Source organism: Pan paniscus, chromosome 10 (genome assembly GCF_029289425.2).
Source record: "Pan paniscus chromosome 10, NHGRI_mPanPan1-v2.0_pri, whole genome shotgun sequence".
In the NCBI taxonomy this organism is placed as follows: Eukaryota; Metazoa; Chordata; class Mammalia; order Primates; family Hominidae; genus Pan; species Pan paniscus.
In genome coordinates, this window is record NC_073259.2 from 96,127,375 (window position 1) to 96,146,461 (window position 19,087).

At 34.6% G+C, this 19,087-nt stretch overlaps 1 protein-coding gene across 7 annotated transcripts in view; it reads right to left on the reverse strand.

The window, feature by feature from the left end:
- The window catches only part of CEP290 (centrosomal protein 290), a 92,947-nt gene that overhangs the window by 38,382 nt on the left and 35,478 nt on the right, over positions 1-19,087 (reverse strand). For 5 of the 7 annotated variants that reach the window (XM_003828323.4, XM_008953705.4, XM_063593179.1 and 2 more), the window contains 7 exons: positions 15,463-15,636; positions 9,526-9,637; positions 6,367-6,572; positions 5,274-5,425; positions 3,325-3,436; positions 1,624-2,079; positions 377-541 (listed from right to left, as the gene is read on the reverse strand). In XM_003828323.4, coding sequence (XP_003828371.3) covers positions 377-541; positions 1,624-2,079; positions 3,325-3,436; positions 5,274-5,425; positions 6,367-6,572; positions 9,526-9,637; positions 15,463-15,636 — 1,377 coding nt within the window. The remainder of the gene's footprint in view (positions 1-376; positions 542-1,623; positions 2,080-3,324; positions 3,437-5,273; positions 5,426-6,366; positions 6,573-9,525; positions 9,638-15,462; positions 15,637-19,087) is intronic. The other 2 variants (XM_063593180.1, XM_008953703.4) reach the window with 1 other exon arrangement.

The window sequence follows — 19,087 nt, forward strand, 5'->3', positions numbered from 1 at the left end:
ATTAGAAGGATAACATAGTCACTTGTGCAATATTCTTGTTTAAAATCTTAGGGGCTCACGCCTGTAATCCCAGCACTTTGGGAGGCCGAGGCGGGCGGATCACGAGGTCAGGAGATCAAGACCATCCTGGCTAATACGGTGAAACCCCGTCTCTACTAAAAATACAAAAAATTAGCCGGGCACGGTGGCGGGTGCCTGTAGTCCCAGCTACTTGGGAGGCTGAGGCAGGAGAATGGCGTGAACCCGGGAGGCAGAGCTTGCAGTAAGCCGAGATCACGCCACTGCACTCCAGTCTGGGTGACAGAGTGAGACTCCATCTCAAAAAAAAAAAAAAAAAAATCTTAGGGAAAAAAACGAAATAAATATAAAATAAAACCTTGTTCTGTTGCACAATTTCTTCTTCAAGACTGCTGATTGTACGTTCATATTCAGAAATTATGTTATTCAAATATTTTATTTCTTCTTTATCCTTGACTAATTCCCGATTTAGTTTAAGTTCTTGAAGATGAAGTTCTTCTATTTTCATATGCCAGTTGATTACCTAAGATTTACAATTTATATACACAAATATAAATGCTATATTAACAAATAACATTCCTCCATTGATGACAATGATTTTAATTGAAAGTAATGGACATTCTAAAATAAAATAAGACACAATGTTATCTTTTGTCAAACTACATGACAAAATTTTATTTAGGATTTCCATAGACTTTTCTACAAATATGTGGGATTTTACAATAAAAATCTTCAAATTATGTTGGAATGGACATCACTAATATTCACTTTCATTTGTTATACGTTTATTGAACACTGACTATAAGCAGGTCATTGGAACTTTGATATTACTTTCAAAAACAGAAATCCTAAATGTTTCTAGCCTAGAGAACAGGATGTAGTTGCAAGATAATTATTTTTCATTTAATTCTTTCTAAATGAAGATAAAACCATATTAAAAGTAAATGTGGGCCCACTACTTGTAGATCAAAGATAATTATGAACAGTAGAAATCAACTGATAACTACTACAATGTTTAAATATAATAATTAGTGTTTAATTAATATAAATTTTTCTATAGTAATTAAAATTCTTTGCTATTATACTGAACATTCCCACTAAAATCTTTGGTTAGAAAAGCCTAATTTTATTTTTACATATAATAGACATTCAAATAGCCAACACTGCTAAGTTATAAAATCTAAATTAATGAATCATAATTGGAATTTGTATCTTAAGCATTTTTCATATAGGCATATATTAAGAAATTATCATGTAACTCTTTTGAAGATAATGAATTTAAAATTGGCTGGGCACGGTGGCTCATGCCTGTAATCTCAGCACTTTTGAGAGACCAAAGCAGGAGGATTACTTGAAGCCAAGAGTTCAAGGCCAGCCTGGGTGACAAAGTGAGACCTTGTCTCTACAAAAAAATCTAAAAATTTTAAAAAATTAGGTAGGTATGGTGGTGTGCACCCATACTGCCAGCTACAACTACTCAAGAGGCTGAGGCTAGACAGTCACTTGAGCCCAGGAGTTCCAGCTAGGTTTGCACCACTGAACTCCAGCCTGGGAAACAGATCAAGACACTGTCTCTTAAAAAAAAAATCAAGTTTAAATGTTTACCTTCTGGGCTCCTTTGGTATCCTTTAAAGTGCTTATTAACTCTTCCAGGCCCTTTAATTTTAATTCCATCTCCAGTGTTTTGTTCTCCATATTTCTATGTTCTTGTTGAGAATTTTTCATTTCTTGCATTATCTTAAGTTTGTCATTTTGTAGCTGAATCATTGTTTTGGAGAACTTTTCCTGTTGTGCCAAGGGTAAAGCTCCACTAAACTGTCGTCGTAGAGACTGAATTGTTTGGCGCAGATGTTTTGCTCTGTTTCTTCCCTCTAAACGAGCATAATAGAGAGACTGTTCTTTTTCATCAAGTTTCTGCTCTAAGCGCAAATTGTAGGCCTCCATCTTCTGCAGTTTAGATGTAATTGACTCCAACTTACCAAGAGCAGTAGCCTCACTCAGTTGAAGAGAGACATTATGTTGGTGCAACTTGGCAATGAGCGCCTTTTCATCAGACTGTGCCTGATATTAAAAAAATATATATTTGTAGTAAGTTTCAAATTTTTCCAGTGAAAGTTATCACAGATTTAAAATTCACAATTTACTAAGCAAAGTTTTAACACAGTGGCACATGAGATCTACAAAAATGTAACTTTGCTTTAATATAAATAATTACCAAAGAATTGTAAAAGAAAAAACCTAGAACTAAACAAACTTAAAATCCAAATGTAACTGAATAACAGTGGGTATGTTACTGGTATTTTTTTTTTTTTTTTTTTTTTTTTGAGACAGAGTTTCACTCTGTCACCCAAGCTGGAGTGCAATGGTGTGATTTTGGCTCACTGCAACCTCTACCTCCCGGGTTCAAGCAATTCTGCTGCCTCAGCCTCCTGGGTAGCTGAGATTACAGGCACATGCCACCACGCCTGGCTAACTTTGGTATTTTTAGTAGGGATGGGGTTTCACCATATTGGTCAGGCTGGTCTCGAACTCCTGACCTCGTGATCCGCCTGCCTCGGCCTCCCAGAGTGCTGGGATTACAGGCGTGAGCCACCGTGCCTGACTGTTACTGTTTTTTTTTAACCTCCGTTGCAAGTAACATAATACTGATCAGGACAATGTGTATGTTTTTATAATTCCCAACATATGTAAGAATATGTAAAAAGTTACATATAAATACAAGAGAAAATATTGTTATTAAAGATTTACTAACTACAATTCTCAGTGTCCTAATTTTGATCAGCAGCATAATTCATCTATAGGCATTTAAATGCTGTACTGGATTACTGAACAATATTTCAAATTAAAGAGCTTTCTAATCAGGTTCCAACTAATAAGAATAACAGCCTCTGGTTGGTATATCTTTTGATTAAAAATGTAACAATGGCCCAGCATGGTGGCTCACACCTGTAATCCCAGCATTCTGGGAAGTCAAGGTGGGCAGATCATTTTAACCCAGGAGTTTGGGACCAGCCTAGGCAACATGGTGAAACCCTGTCTCTACAAAAAATGCAAAAAAATTAGGTGTGGTGGCACGTGCCTGTAGTCCCAGCTGTCTAAGAGGCTGAGGTGGGAGGATCACCTGAACCCAGGTGGTGAAGGCTGCAATAAGCCTTGAATGTACCACTGCACTCCACCCTGGGCAACAGAATGAGACCCTATCTCGAAACAAACAAACAAAAAGTATAACATATCCCACTCCCAACATCTAATGTAAATTTAGGGAAAAAAGTGGATTCTATATAGAAGAGCCAATACTGCACATACCTGATAGTCTAGCAGTTGCATTCTGAGGGACTCTACTTCGTTTTCCCTAGATTGTTGTTGTGCATTCAAAATTTCAACTTGTCTTCTGGCAATATCAGAAATCTCTCTCAGTCTAGGAAATGACAAGGTATTTCAGGAACAATTAAGTACACTTTCTAAGTAAATGCCAAAATTCAAAATTTCTAGACCCTTTTTCAAAAAGCCATTCGTTTTCAGCATCTATCTCTTCTTTGTATGAAATATTAAAACAGGATTTCCTAAACTGTTTCATGAAACATAATTCCATGAGAGGTTATCATGTTTGCTATATAAAAAAAACTTCATTCCCAACATCCCTCCTCCCTCTTGAATATTCCTAACATATATTCAGTGCTCCCAGAGGTTCTATCATATATAATTATCTCAAATCATACTTACTATATAGTATTTTCCAAATGTATATAGCCAAAGAACTTCTGTTCCCACACTTTTTTCCATAAAACATTTATTGTCATAATTTGGAATATGCTAGGATAAGGTATTTAGTACATTTATCTAAGACCATCACACAGTTAAGAACACAGAAATGTAAAATTTCTAGGATCCTTAGATGGATTAATGCATGTTTTGATTTGTTTTAATCTACAAGTTATCAGTAATGTGAAAAGAAACAAAACATGCATTTAATAAAATTACAAAAAAAAAAAAAAAGAGATAGCCTAATGGTAATAAGTCCTTCAAATTCCCTCATGAATACTGTGATAAGCTAATACAGGCAAAGCAAAATGTAAAGTTTCTTTGCTTTGGGTTAGAATAATTTTAGTTCAGTATTATAGATAAGGCAGGTTTCCTCATACTGATCAGAGGCTCTCATTGCCAGTTGCATGATTAACATGATTAAAATGAACTATTATAAGTTAGTTTATATCAAAAGAGGTCCATGAGAAGAAAGGATCAATTTTTTTTAAAAAAAAGGTCTTTCATAGTGAAAAAGATGTCAAAAACTGGTATTCCCAAGAGAACTATCAGGGCTCCAAAGGAATGGTTATATTTTTATGAGTAGGCCATAAAATATTTTTACTATTTATGCTTGACAGATTAACTAAGTGCTCCTTATACTTTTCTACTGAAATATCACCTAATTACAAAACAGAATGAAAATACAGCATATAGCTGGCACACGGTTTTTTTGTTTTGTTTTTGTTTGTTTGTTTGTTTGTTTGTTTGACAGAGTCTCGCTCTGTCACCAGGCAGGAGTGCAGTGGCGCGATCTCGGCTCACTGCAACCTCCACCTCCCAGGATCAAGCGATTCTCCTGCCTCTGCTTCCCGAGTAGCTGGGGCTACAGGCGCACGTCACCACGCCCAGCCAGCACGCAGTATTTACTCCTTATATATATTTTGTGTTCTAAACTAGCTGGGCATATTTCTTCATGTAAAATGAAAACAAAAATATAACCACAAGGTTAAGTATAATTGTACAAGTCAATATATGTTTAATACCTTGCACCGTGACTAGCACATAGTAGATGCCCGATAAATGTAAACTAAATCAAAATCTGAATTTTTTATTATATTCTTACAGCAACCTTATGAAACAGGTAGAAGAGGTACTATTAGTCCCTTATTAAAATGAAGAAACTTAAGTTTAAATACAATAAACAACCATTCCTCCTCCATCACCCCTTCCCCAAAAAATCAATATGTGGAGGAACTGGACCTTTCTGCAATAATATTCCTGAACTCTAATAAATGCAAATCTTGAGAGGTCACTTCCTCTTTAACAATATTATTCTCATCAATATTATTTAACCCTGTTAAAACCGATCTTAATATTACTTAATCCTGTTCTTATAAAAAGAAATCAGTATCAATTACTACTAAGAATTGTATACCTGTAATTGGGTTTCTTAAAGACAAATTAAAGAAGATACATCTAGTCAAACGGCTAAAATGCCTATATGCACTTACTTTGACACTTCAACTTTTAGTTCCATTTCATTCTTCTCTAATTCTAGAATCCGTTGCCTATCAGCATCACTTACTGCCTTGCTCACACTATCAGCTAATTCATCTCTTAACATCTGTTCCACCTTCTGTGCATCCAAATTGATTTTGGTAAGCTAAGGAAATGTAACAAAAAATGTTCAGATACATCAATTTTTGGTGAGGTTTTCTTTGTAATTTAGCTTTTAAAGTACTGCAATCCTCTTTACTTGGCCTTAGTTCACATATTATATTAAGTGTGAAGTGTTAAGAACAGACTGAAGGAGGGTAAAAAATATGAAAGAATCAGAAACAAACTATGGAAACTCTGGTTATATTCCAATCCACCAAAAGTCATTTTTATTAGGCAACTCATTATCTAATAATATCTGAACTTGCAATAGTCTTACTTTGCTTAGAGTGCAATCTGCTCATTATATTTTACTTCAATTGTATCATCTATAAATAAATCCAAATGAGTTAATAAAATCTTACTCATATAGATTTAGTGACATAGTTAAAACAAAAATGATATAAATGCTTTGAAAATATATTAAATCCCAAGGTAAGCAAACACTGTAAGAGTTGTGTTTAATCATAAATTGTTAAATACTTGCAAACTATATTTACTGCCACACAGTTTAATGATTCTGACCACATCAAAAATATATAAAACCACCAATTAGAATGTAAAGTCCCTGAAAGTAGAGATTATTGTCTATTTTGTTTCTTGCTATACTGCCAGTCCCAACACAGGGTCTGACATGTAATAGGCAATGAATAAATATTTGTTAAATGAAGGGATGGTGGTGAAAGGCAATTCCATTGTTTAGTAAATAACATTTCATAAATTAAATCTAATAATATAACATTGGTGAGAAACAAGAACTTACAGAAATATCTGCTTTCCTTTTAAACAATTCAGATTTAAATCTTTTAGTTATTTATTACACGAAACATAGGCACTATATTAATAAGATATTTCAGAGATCCAGACAAACCTCTTAACAATAATACAATGTCTACCAAAACTAATTCTTTATTCTATAATTGTATGATAAAACTTATAATATCAAACCTCAGCAAATTTGGTTTCCAATTCAAAATTACGTTCCTCCATTTGCTTTAACGAAGTCCGTAAGTGTTCATACATTTTTTGACAATGTTCAGCCCGCTGCCTTTCATTTAATTCCTTCATTTCCAGCATAGTTATTTTTTTTGAAATGGAAACAATGTCACTGTTGGTTATTGATTTCTTTGCCTTATCCATGCTAGATTCATTACCTACATGCAATAATATTTAAGTCAATCTCATGCTGTTTATATTAAAATTACCTCAGATATTTTAGATGCTGTATATTAGAAAGCATTATAGTTCCATGGAAAGCACATTAGCTTTCTGAATTCCATCAGACCTGGACTCTAATCTTAGCTCTGTTACTTCCTGCCTGTGTGATGCCTGTACCATTTAATCTCTGTGGAACTTAATGTTCTTCATCAATCAAATGATTAAAAAAAAAACCTATTCCTCACAGAATTGTGGAACTAACAACATAAAGGACTTAGTGTAGAAGTGTCACATATAAGAAATTTTAAAAATGGCAAGTAAACATTTTACTGAAAGGAGATAAACTGTATGAGAAGCAATGCAGTAAAGCAATGTGACTTTGTGAATATAAGTGCAATGACTTGATTTTTAAAGTCTCACAAAGCCAAGCTGAAAAGTAAAATCTGAAGCCATATGATGGATAGATTCTACCAAATATAATCTTGTCTAATCATGAGTATTATTTGGTCTTTGTACAGACCTAATATCAAATATTTTACATTCTTTTATTAGTGGTTATGCCTTAACCTTATATATGCAGTTATGCAGCTTGTCTTTGGACACAAAAGTCTGTGGCTAAATGGAAAGAGAACTAAAAGCCTCAATTTACCATAAAAAGGCATCGCATAGGAGTGTCATTAGTTAGTCATTTTTTGAGTGGGGGGAAGAAAACATACTTTTGCTTTGTAAACATGGTCTAGAAAAAAAACAAAATTTGGTAGAGTGTTTTGCTTTTCAGCAACTTAAAACTGATGTGTTTAGGGTAGCCAATTACTTAAAGGAACTAAGCAGCAACTCACTTTGTAAACAGCCTTTTACAATACCAATAATGCCCCCTCCTGTTTTTCCAGCTTCATAAGTTCAAGTTTTATAACTGAGTTTTCTCAAAGTAATATACATTTCCTGAAAAAAAAATTGGTCTCTATCTCAGTTTTAAAAAGTACTTCATTATGTTCTGTATTTATCTTTAAAATGTATTATTTTAGAATAGCTGTGGCAAGCAGTAATCAAGTAACTAACAATAATGGATCACTAACAGGTGCTAAAAGCATTAGTAAATCAGTTCATTATGGAATAAAGACTCATTCAAGTAACCTTAGGCACCATGTAGAAAAATACTGCAATAAATACCAATATATAAAGGAGTCCTTCTCCATTCTGTATTGTGCTAAACTCTGATTAGAAGAGAAAAGCACATCACAAAGGCTGAAGCAGACTAGCCATCTTCTATGTTTTTGGGTTTGGAGTTTTCTTAAAGAGAGGGTAGAGCACAACAGCCCAACACTAACAAATTCCTAGATGAAAAAAAGCTAATCATGTGACATTTTTAAACAAAGATATAAGGGCAACAGGGAATAGGGAAACACTCTTAAAACTTCGGTGATATAAATCCATATATGAAAAAGATCAAGATATGTAAAAATTAAAGAATTTCTGTAGGGAATTCAGCATTTATTAAAAATAAAGATGATAAAATAAAAAGAACCTACTAAAATTGTACATAATACTCTCATGTATTTAAATGGTACCTTTAAATGGTACTCTCTCATTTAAATGGTACCTTCTTCCATGTAAATACTACACAAAAGTCAATTCATATTTAATCTCTTATTGAGCTAAAAATTACATTTCTAAAAGTAGCTTATGTAAGATTTCCCAGTGTTAGGCTTCTCTAAACCAAGTATCTCATTACCAATTTAACAGAACAGCTCTATTTAGTAATAAAAACCTTGAATAGCTCTAACGTCTAGGAAACAAATACATGAAAACACATTATCGAAAGCAGCAAATTTATTTGAAAATTATGAAGCACAATATATGAGATAAAATTATGAAAATCTTATAAACTAGGATAACTGTTTGAAAAATTAATATGGAAAACTCTAATGAGAGCAACAAAGATTTCAATACCTTCTGAGACAGTAATATCTCTGTTAGATATACATGAAAATGTTCACTGTGGCACTATAAGCAATAGCAAAAATATACAAAGCTAGTGATTTAATCACTCAAACACATTAGGCTATTGTATAAGTATTTATAAGTATGATGAATAAAACAAATTTTTTTTTTTTTTTTTTTTTTTTGAGACGGAGTCTCACTCTTATCGCCTAGGCTGGAGTGCTGTGGCATGATCTTGGCTCATTGCAACCTCTGACTCCTAGGTTCAAGTAATTCTCCTGCCTCAGCCTCCTGAGTAGATGGGATTACAGGCAACTGCCACCACGCCTGGCTAATTTTTGTACTTTTAGTAGAGATGGGGTTTTGCCATGTTGGCCAGGCTGGTCTCGAACTCCTGACCCCAGGTGACCTGCTCTCCTCAGCCTCCAAAGTGCTGGGATTACAGGTGTGAGCCACTGCGCCCGGCCATAAAAATATTTTTGATATTACTATCTAAATACAGTATAAAACCATGTTTATAATAATTTAAAATATATAAAATACGTAAGCATATAGGAGCAAAAATATACAGTAATATAATAGTAAAACTATGAGAAATACAACTTCTTTTCACATTTTCTTTGCTGTTTCCTGGTATCTTTTAATTTAAAAATATCAAGTGATATATAACTAATATAACTTGCACTCAGTGAAAGAACTCATAATACCATTAATAAAATATCATCAGTTTTAATTGTTAAACGGTTCAAAGTAGCTAATACTTAGTCATAAATTTTTAACATATATGATTTCATTAGAAACAAATCTAACTTAAGGACTGAAAACTAAACTTTGGTGGGGTTAAGTACAGGATTATTCATCTGCCTAAGTTAAATTATTAGGCAGAAAGTTCTATCTTTTTTTAGTCAAAATACTTCCTTTTAATCCAGCATAAAAAAGGAACTTTAAATAAGAAATATTCATTATTAGATGTTAATCATTTTATATTATCAGAATCATAAAACTTACCTAATTTAGTTTCCTGTTCCCAGGCTTGTTCAATAGTGTGAAGTTTTTCCTTGGTAATCTCCAGTTCTTTATTTATAGACTCCACTTGTTCTTTTAAGGAGATGTTTTCACACTGAATAAAGGAAAAATATCACTAAGAAACTACATTGTAATTCAGACCAATACCACAAAATGACATTGTCTTAACTTCATATAACATCTTAAACCTCACAATCCAGTTTTTTACAAAATTAGAATTTCCTCCATATATAATATATGTATGCATACAAACACATACATATATATATAATACATGTATACATATACATACTGATATGGTTTGGCTGTGTCCCTACCCAAATCTCATCTTGAATCATAGTTCCCATAATCCTCATATGTCATGGGAGGGATTTGGTGGGAGGTAATTGAATCGTGGGGGTGGTTTCCCCCACGCTATTCTCATGATAGTAAGTTCTCACGAGGTCTGATGGTTTTATAAGGGGCTTTCCCCTTTGCTCGGCTCACATTCTTCTAATTCCAGCCACCATGTGAAGAAAAATGTGTTTGCTTCCCCTTCTACCATAACTGTTAAGTTTTCTGAGGCCTCCCCAGCTCTGTGGAACTGTGAGTCAATTAAACCTCTTTCCTTTATAAATTACCTGGTCTCAGGTATTTCTTCATAGCAGCATGAAAACGGACTAATACACATACATACACATATATATATATATACACACACACATATATACAATGTAAAATATTATTTTAAAATAATCATCCAAATCCTGTGTTATCCAATATAAATCCTGTGTTATCCAATATACAGCCTCAATTTCTGAGTATTAGCTTCTGCCACTAAAGCTGTACATTCATTTTGGCCAAAACTCTTAGAATACTCAAGAGTTTTGCAGCCTTCACAAACTAGTGCTTACTTCCTTTATGCACACAGTTGCTGAGCATCCTAGTGTGCCATCAGTGACAGATGATGATGTTTATAGTGAAAAGAAATATAAAATTCTGGCCTTCAGAGTTCTGCCCATTCAGTGCCTATGTGTGTGTGGGTGGGTGGCAGGATTTCGCCAGAGTGTGGAAAGCAGCAGATAATAAGCAAGTAAACAAACAAAAAGTCTATTAAAAATGTCAATGTTGGCCGATTATGGTGGCTCACACCTGTAATCCCAGCACTTTGGGAGGCTGAGGTGGGTGGATCACTTGAGGTCAGGAGTTCGAGACAAGCCTGGCCAACACAGTACTAAACATAGTGCTAAAAATACAAAAATTAGCCAGTCATGATGGTACTTGCCTGTAATCCCAGCTACTCAGGAGACTGAGGCAGAAGAATCCCTTTAACCTGGGAGGCGGAGGTTGCAGTGAGCTGAGATCACACCACTGCGCTCTAGCCTGGGCAACAGAGCAAGACTCCATCTCAAAAAAAAAAAAAAGTCAGTATCGGCCAGGTGCAGTGGCTCACACCTGTAATCTCAGCACTTTGGGAGGCTGAGGTGGGAGAATCACTTGAGTCCAGGAGTTTGAGACCAGCCTGGGCAACAAAGTGAGACCTCATCTCTACAAAAAAATACAAAAAATTAGCTGAGCATGGTGATGCATACCTGTAATCCCAGCTATTTTGGAGGCTGAGGTGGGAGAATTACTTGATCCCAGGAGGGCAAGGCTGCAATGAGCTATGATTGTGCAACTGCACTCGAGCCTGGGCAACAGTGAGACCCTGACTCAAAAAAAAAAAAGTTGACATGTAGAAAGAAAATAAAAACAGGGTACTGAGCCAGTGAATAATAGAAAGGAACATTTAGATAGAGTGGTTGAAGGATGTCTTAACCACCAAATAAGTGATATTTAAGCTGAACTGTGAGGTACGAAGTATTTATTAGTAAACCCAGATGCTCCAAAGGAAGAAAGCATTTGGAATACTATAAGATCTGAGAGGAAAAAATGATTGAAATGATTGGAGCAGGAAATGATTTGGAGGACTGGAGCACCCAAGCAGAGTAAGCAAAAAATAAGAATCAATAGTAGTAAAACATGAAGTTGGAGAGACCATCAGGGGCCACACCAGGCAGGGCATGGCATGCCAAGACAAGGAACTGGAATTTAACTTAATGTATAAAAGAAAACAATCTAAAGATTTTAAGGAGGAAGTTTTAAACAATCATTCTGGCTGCACTGTGGGGAATAAAGGGGTCAATAGAGAAATCAGGGAAACTAGCCAGAAAGACATTGTGGAACTCCAGATGAGTGATAATGCTGGTTTGGACAAGGGTTAGAGCTGCGAGGATGAAGAAGACACATATAAATTACATTTGGAAAACAAAAATGGTAGGGAAAAAGAATGACTACAGAATAACTCTAAAGTATCTGCCTTGACTAGCTGGTTAGGTAACTGAACATATATTGAAATAAGAATGACTAGGAGAGAAACAGACATCAGGAGTTCATTGTGGACACGTTAAATTTGAGATCCCCTTGAAACACAGGAATTGTAAAGTAGGTAATTCTGTACAACAGAATAGAGCTGTGAGGAAAAAGGCTGGAGATATAAATATATATCTTAAGTTCCTTTATTTTTTATTTGAAAAAACAGAATGCCTATTTACTACATGCCAGGTACTCTAAGCAATGGATTTCAGTGATAAATAAATTATATCCTAGAACTTATATTTGAGTGGAGTACCTGGAAAATAAGCCAATATATAATACAATGTCAGGTATTAAGTGTTATGAAGAATAATACAAACAGGGTAATGAGACTAAAAAGAGGACATGCTATGATTAAATAAACAGGATAAGGTAATAATAATATATTGTTTAAGTAAAGTACATAATTATAGTTTTATATACTATGAATACACAGGAGGGAAAACAGGAGGCTGAGGGTGTTTTAAATATCTTTCTATCCATTTTTTTCTTCCTTTCATCCTTTTTCACAGGATAATCCTATTGTTTGTTACAAATCTCTTTTTCTCCCACCTACCCTGATATTTTGCTATTTCCCTTATTACCACTTTCATCTCTTATCTTCATCACTCTCTCCCTAGTAACTCTAAATTTTCTTTCCCTCCTCCTGAAACTTCACCGGTCTCCTTTAAAAAAAAAAAAAAAAAAACAGGCTGGGCACAGTGGCTCATGCCTGTAATCCCAGCACTTTGGGAAGTTGAGGCTGGCGGATTACCTGAGATCCAAAGTTTGAGACCAGCCTGGCCAACATGGCAAAACCCTGTCTCTACTAAATTAGCCGGCCGTGCTGGTGGGCACCTGTAATTCCAGCTACTCGGGAGACTGAAGCAGAAGAATCGCTTGAACCTGGGAGGCAGAGATTGCAGTAAGCCAAGATCACTCCACTGCACTCCAGCCTGGGCAACACAGTGAGACTCTGTTTCAAAAAAAAAAACAACAAAAAAAGAATCCTCTTCTTGATTCTACCTCAATCTATATCTATTTCTTTTTTCTTCTACTATCAAATTTCCAGTTTTTCTTTTGCTTTATTACCCATCCAGTTTTTGTATTTCCTTATTATCTATTCCATTCTTCACACATGAAATCTGATTTTCGTGACCTCTAGTCTCATGAACCTTTACCTCTCAAAAAGCAGCAATGATTTCCTAAGCACCATATTTGACACCACGTGCACTGTGGCTCTCCACCACTAATCACTCTCATGTATTAGCTTGAACTCTGTGCCAAACAGGAGATACTCAACACACAGAAACAAATTAAATAGTTCCTTATATCAAAAGGCTTATATTCCATTAAGGAAGACAGATATGTAAACATATATAATTTGATGTGATATAAATATGTACTATATACAAAACCTATGTATAAGATGCAGAACTAGTGTAGACAGGAGTGACTTTGTTCCATTAAAAAAAGGATGCTTAAGAAAAAAAAGGTAATGCCCGAACAAGTTTTGAAACAGGAATAGAAATTCACTGAGCAAAACAACTGGAAGAGAGAAATGGTTCCCTATATATAGAAAAGAGCACGTACAAAAGAACATACATAAGAAAGAACACTGTGGTCAGAAAACTCAGCTAGTTCATCTCTTGCTCTAGATGACATGAGGTAAGTAGGGGACTTGACTTTTACCCTTCAGGTAACCGGTAGCTTTTGACAGTTTTTAAGGCGGGGAGTCACATGGGAGTCACAGGGTAGGATTCATGTTTAGAATGATCATTCTTGTGGCAGTAAGGAGGATGTAAGACTGGAGATAGAGACAGGAATAATGGCTGCCACAATAAAGATAATAAAAAATAAAACTAAGACACTGCCAATAGGGATAGGTATGAGATATGCACAATTACAACTGGGGCCAGGTGCAGTGGCTCACATCTGTAATCCCAGCACTTTAGGAGGCCGAGGCGGGTAGATCACGAGTTCAGGAGATCGAGACCATCCTGACTAACAAGGTGAAACCCCATCTCTACTAAAAATACAAAAAATTAGCCGGGTGTGATGGTGGGCGCCTGTGGTACCAGCTACTCAGGAGGCTGAGGCAGGAGAACGGCGTGAACCCGGGAGGTGGAGCTTGCAGTGAGCCAAGATGGCGCCACTGCACTCCAGCCTGGGTGACAGAGTGGGACTCTGCCTCAAAAAAAAAAAAAAAAAAAAAAAAAAATTAGCTGGTGTGGTGGTGCACACCTGTAATCCCAGCTACTCAGAGGCTGAGGCAGGAGAACTGCTTGAATCTGGGAGGCAGAGGATGCAGTAAGCGTAAGCCGAGATCGTGCCACTGCACTCAACCTGGGTGACAGAGTGAAACTCCATCTCAAAAAAAAAAAAAAAAAAATCTTTAGGAAAGATGAAAAATATTCTTTGGGAAAATGATAACGTTAAAAATCACTCATTGATACATTATCTACAAGATGTCTCTTGCCTAGGACTTTCTAATGCTGGAGAGGATAGGACAGAGGACATGGAGAATGGAAAAAAATAAATTATCACCACACTAAATAGGCATAATTTTCTATAAAAAGTAACATAATCACCTCTCTTTGGCAAAAGCAGCAGAAAGCAAACTGATTATGATTACTTCTAAATAATATTGATAAACATGACTCATAATTTAGTAGGAATCCTGAAAGCTACTCAGAACAATGTTTTCATTTACTGAATGTGTCTCTATGAGCCAGCAAAAGCTTTTGAGCTAATAGAATTAGATCTTATTCTACTCCTGTGAAAGGATCTTAGATAAGAATAATCCAAAATCCATAAGCCTCTATTTCTGATGAGGAAGATGAACAAATCAGGAGCTTGTTCTGTCCTCAGTAAAAGGTATGGAGTTCAAGTGTCTGTAAGATAACTACAAAGGGTCTGGTCCATATTCACAGATTGTAACTTGTGATATTCTACTCCAGTTTTTTTATTTTTTATTCAACATTAAATAAATTTATTCTACATTAAAATTCTACATTTATTCTACAATAAAAAATGATGAGAATTTATAGAGTGCATCCATGGTCCAGGAAGAGCCCTTAATATTTCAGCTACTGTTGGCTACATCCATTCCAAGGAACAAAAGCCAGGGACCATGGGAGAATAGTTTGTTCTGGGTACAGGGGTAAGAGAAAGGGATGGGCACTTAGTGAGTGCTTCCCTCCTTTGATTACAATATTCTACCTGTTTCATGCTCCTTTTTCTCTTAGATGTCTGGTTGAAAGAGGTTTGATTCAGCTAAATCATGCAAGTGACCTAAGGAGAATGATCTAGATAATCATTCAGAAGTCATTCAGCCACTATAAATAGATAATATGTTGTGTGTGTGTGTTATGTGGGACAAAATATTTATAACTAAACTGAATGAATAATATGGATAATTATATCTCTGTTAAATTTATATAAATGCAGGCAAACTTTAATTAAAATCTGCCAAATCCCCCCAAACACAAAAATATTGAAGAAAAATGGCTAATTTCACAAGGTTCAAGAATCACACAAACTTACCTCCAGGTGTTCCAAGTTACTTGTTCTTTGAACAAGCATATTATCTTTTTGCAAGATGTCCCTGTACTTAGCAGTCAGTTCATTGTATTGTTTATTAGCCAGTTCTAGTTCAGACAAAGAAACACTATTATCTACAACTTTTTGGAGAGCTGCAATCTTGAAAATGGCCATTTCCTATGTAAATAAAGATACACTGAGTTATGCTGGTGTCTTTTTTTCTAGTCAAGCACTAGCCACTTTTGAGAAAGATAATACAACTTAAAGTAAAAAGAATTTTAAAATCATTTTTAAAATATATGATTTCCCATGTAAGAAAAATATGCATTAACATAATTTCTTTCATATAAGAAATGTTACTTTGAAAATCTTAATCATAATAAAAATAAAATACTTTAATAACTCCTGTCATTGTAAAATAAAACTCAATTAATTTGAGAAAACATAACAAACAGCAGGAATATATCACTCGGAATGTATCTTTGGATGGCTTTTCTAAATTTCTTATGATCGGAAAACAACTTGCCTTTTAATAAATGGGAAAATTAGCATTATCACAGGTAACTTTCACAGCTTAGCTATTTATGCTTATTGTAAGTTAAACGGACTAGCTTTAATAACAAAAGAAAACTTTTTGTACACATGATGGAAACATTAGCGGGAGAGCTTCTATTATAATTCTCTGTAATAAATAACATCAAGGACTTTAAGTTACTTGGTTCATGGTTCTACTCATCAACTATAGAACTATTCAAAGATATTCTATTGTCAACACCAAAATGAAATGTCCGAACTTACAGTTCTCTTAAGTTGCTGTATAATAGGCAAACATTACATAGAAAAGTACAATAAAGAGTGATGAAAGCTGAGAAGTGGTATAAGGAATAATCAAATTTATGAATGAGGAAGTAAAAAAACTTACGGTTGTAATTCATTCTGAAGTACAGTAACGATGGAAATATTTGTAATAGCGCTTCAGATCTCATTTTGGCAGCCTTTCTTCTCCATCTAAGTTAAGTACACACTATTCTATCTTACCCTTAAGATTCAGTTTCACTGTTCTGGGGAAACAGGGGTAGATGAGATTCTATTTCCCATCTCTTAAGAATCTCCCTTTTTCTTGGCTCTTCAATTGTTGGGAGAAAAAAATCAAGTTCATGAGCAGGTAGAAGAGGAAGAAAACTAATTCTTTTCTCTTTCTATCTCAAACACTAACTGTATTTATAAAACTCTAAGAAAAGTAGATTCTAAAAAAATCTAACACAAAAATAAGACATGAACATTTCCTTATTACATGTCTGAATAAATATCACTTATATTTATTAAAGAATTTCTTGATGCTCAGTATTAAGCTTTAGATCAAGCTGAAAATAGGTTTATTAGCCTGACATCACCCATTACAACCTTTAAAGTGGAAAGTAAAGAACCCATGCCCATTTTAATTTCACTTTGAATTCTGTGTTCCTATGATCCTGTCTAAATTTAGTCATGTACATTGAACATTTACATGCTTAAAAATAAACTACAAGGTAAGGTATAAAACTAGGTGCAGAAGGGTATACATGTCATGTAACCTGTCTTGTCTTTGTTTATGTTTCCAAAAAGGAAACATGAGAAAGATAATAAGTTACCTACAGAGGGTAGAGCAGAATAATATGAAAGGCGTAAGACCAAAATTAAGATTTCTCTGATTAAATATTTTGCATATATAAATATTGTATATATTAAAATTCAATAAAGGAAAAAAATCCCTAAAATAAAAAAATGAAAAACAAATGAGCCTAACTATATATCAAATGTATAACATAACCGCATGAAGACAATTATTTCAAGTAAGTGTAGAATACTTTGCCTATACATTCTCAGCAAGATATATTCTGAAGAAAATAAGACCTGAAATAAAACTTTAAACTATGTTTGGCAGCAGTGCTGTTGTTGTTACTATTAATATCAATTCAAGTATTATTTTCCAAATTATTGTATGTATATTGTAGGATAAAACAAATATTTTAATGTTAATAATAAAGGTTTTCTATGTAAGAAAAAAATACAAGTGCAAAATCAAAGAAGCTTAGTAAAAATCCGATACTATTTACTTACCCCATAATGTTATAATTAAACTGGAAATAACAATATGAACTCATAGTTTAAATATATACATATTTTTCTAACTTGTCTACTGAGAGACTAGTGGCAATGATACTCTGAGAGCAATGATGCCCAGTGGCCAGTTTTTGGTATCTAAATGCCTTCTCCACTAAAAGGAACCTGGGCTCTTTAAAGAAATGGTTTATTCCAAGTATGGGCATGAAGTATGTAGGTAAGTCTAAGACATCTTATGCTAGAAAACAAGTCAAGCTTTGAGGCTTCGTTCAAAAGACTAATGAATTTTTGTCAAGACAATATAAGAGTCAACTTTAAAGGACTCTCTTTGGCTAAAGTTGAGACAAAAGAATATGACTCCAACTAAAACACATGGAATATTTAAAAATCTGTGAGTCTAATCTGATACTTAAAAAAGAGAAAGCGGAGGGGAGAAAAAAAAGCAGGTAGTGCAGAGCACACCAAGTGTGTATTCTGAAAACTGGTAATTAAAGAGAAAAGCATTTATCTTGCCTTTGTAGTAGGAGCTAAACTTCAAGATAAACAAATAGCCTGGGCTAATGAGGAAACGCTATTTATTTTACAAAAGCATGTCTGTTAATAAATGTAAGTGCATAATATAACTAGAAAATTATGATGTTTGCAACTTTTAATAATTGGGTTAGGCAACAATCATCAGCAGATGCTAAAATCATTAGGACTGACAATAATTTGTTATTTGTATGGTACCAAAATATCACCAGTTAGCTAAATTGCTTAATAACGGAGGTATATGGTTATCTTTTCTTCTTCTTCTTCTTCTTCTTTTTTTCTTTTAAGAGAGAGACTCGCTCTGTTATACAGGCACATAGGCTGGAGATCAGTGGCACATGATCACAGCTCACTGCAGCCCCCAACTTCCTGGGCTCAAGTGATCCTCCCACCTCAATGTCCCAGGTAGCTGGGATTACAAGCATGTGCCACTACACCAAGCTAATTAAAAAACAAACAAACAAAAAAACACATTTTTTGTAGAGACGGAGTCTCACTATATTGCCTAGGCTGGTCTGGGCTCAGGCAATTTTCCTGCCTGGGCCTTCCAAAATGTTGGAATTATAGGCATGAGCCACCACACTTGGTCTGCTTGTCTTTTCCTTAATAGAGTAATCAATTACAAAACATGGAACAACCAGATACTCTTGAAGTGATGCAATATAAAGTATAGAACATTACTTATGAAGTATTCTTGCCAAAAATGTTTAAACCTGAATGTAACTTAGGGTTCTGACCTAACTTTTAGTAATACAAGGGACACAGGAACAAGTAAAATGACACACACACACAAAAGTTAGATACATCTTCAAACATTTTTTGGAGAAAAAGAAAACCAAGGGGATTCTATATTAAAAAGATTTATGAGATGTAACATCCAAATGCTTATTCTTTGATCAAAAAATGTAAAAAATGTGACTATAATCAGGGTATTAGGCGATATTAGAAAATTACTGTCATTTTGTTAGGCATAATAAAGTTACTATTGTTAAAG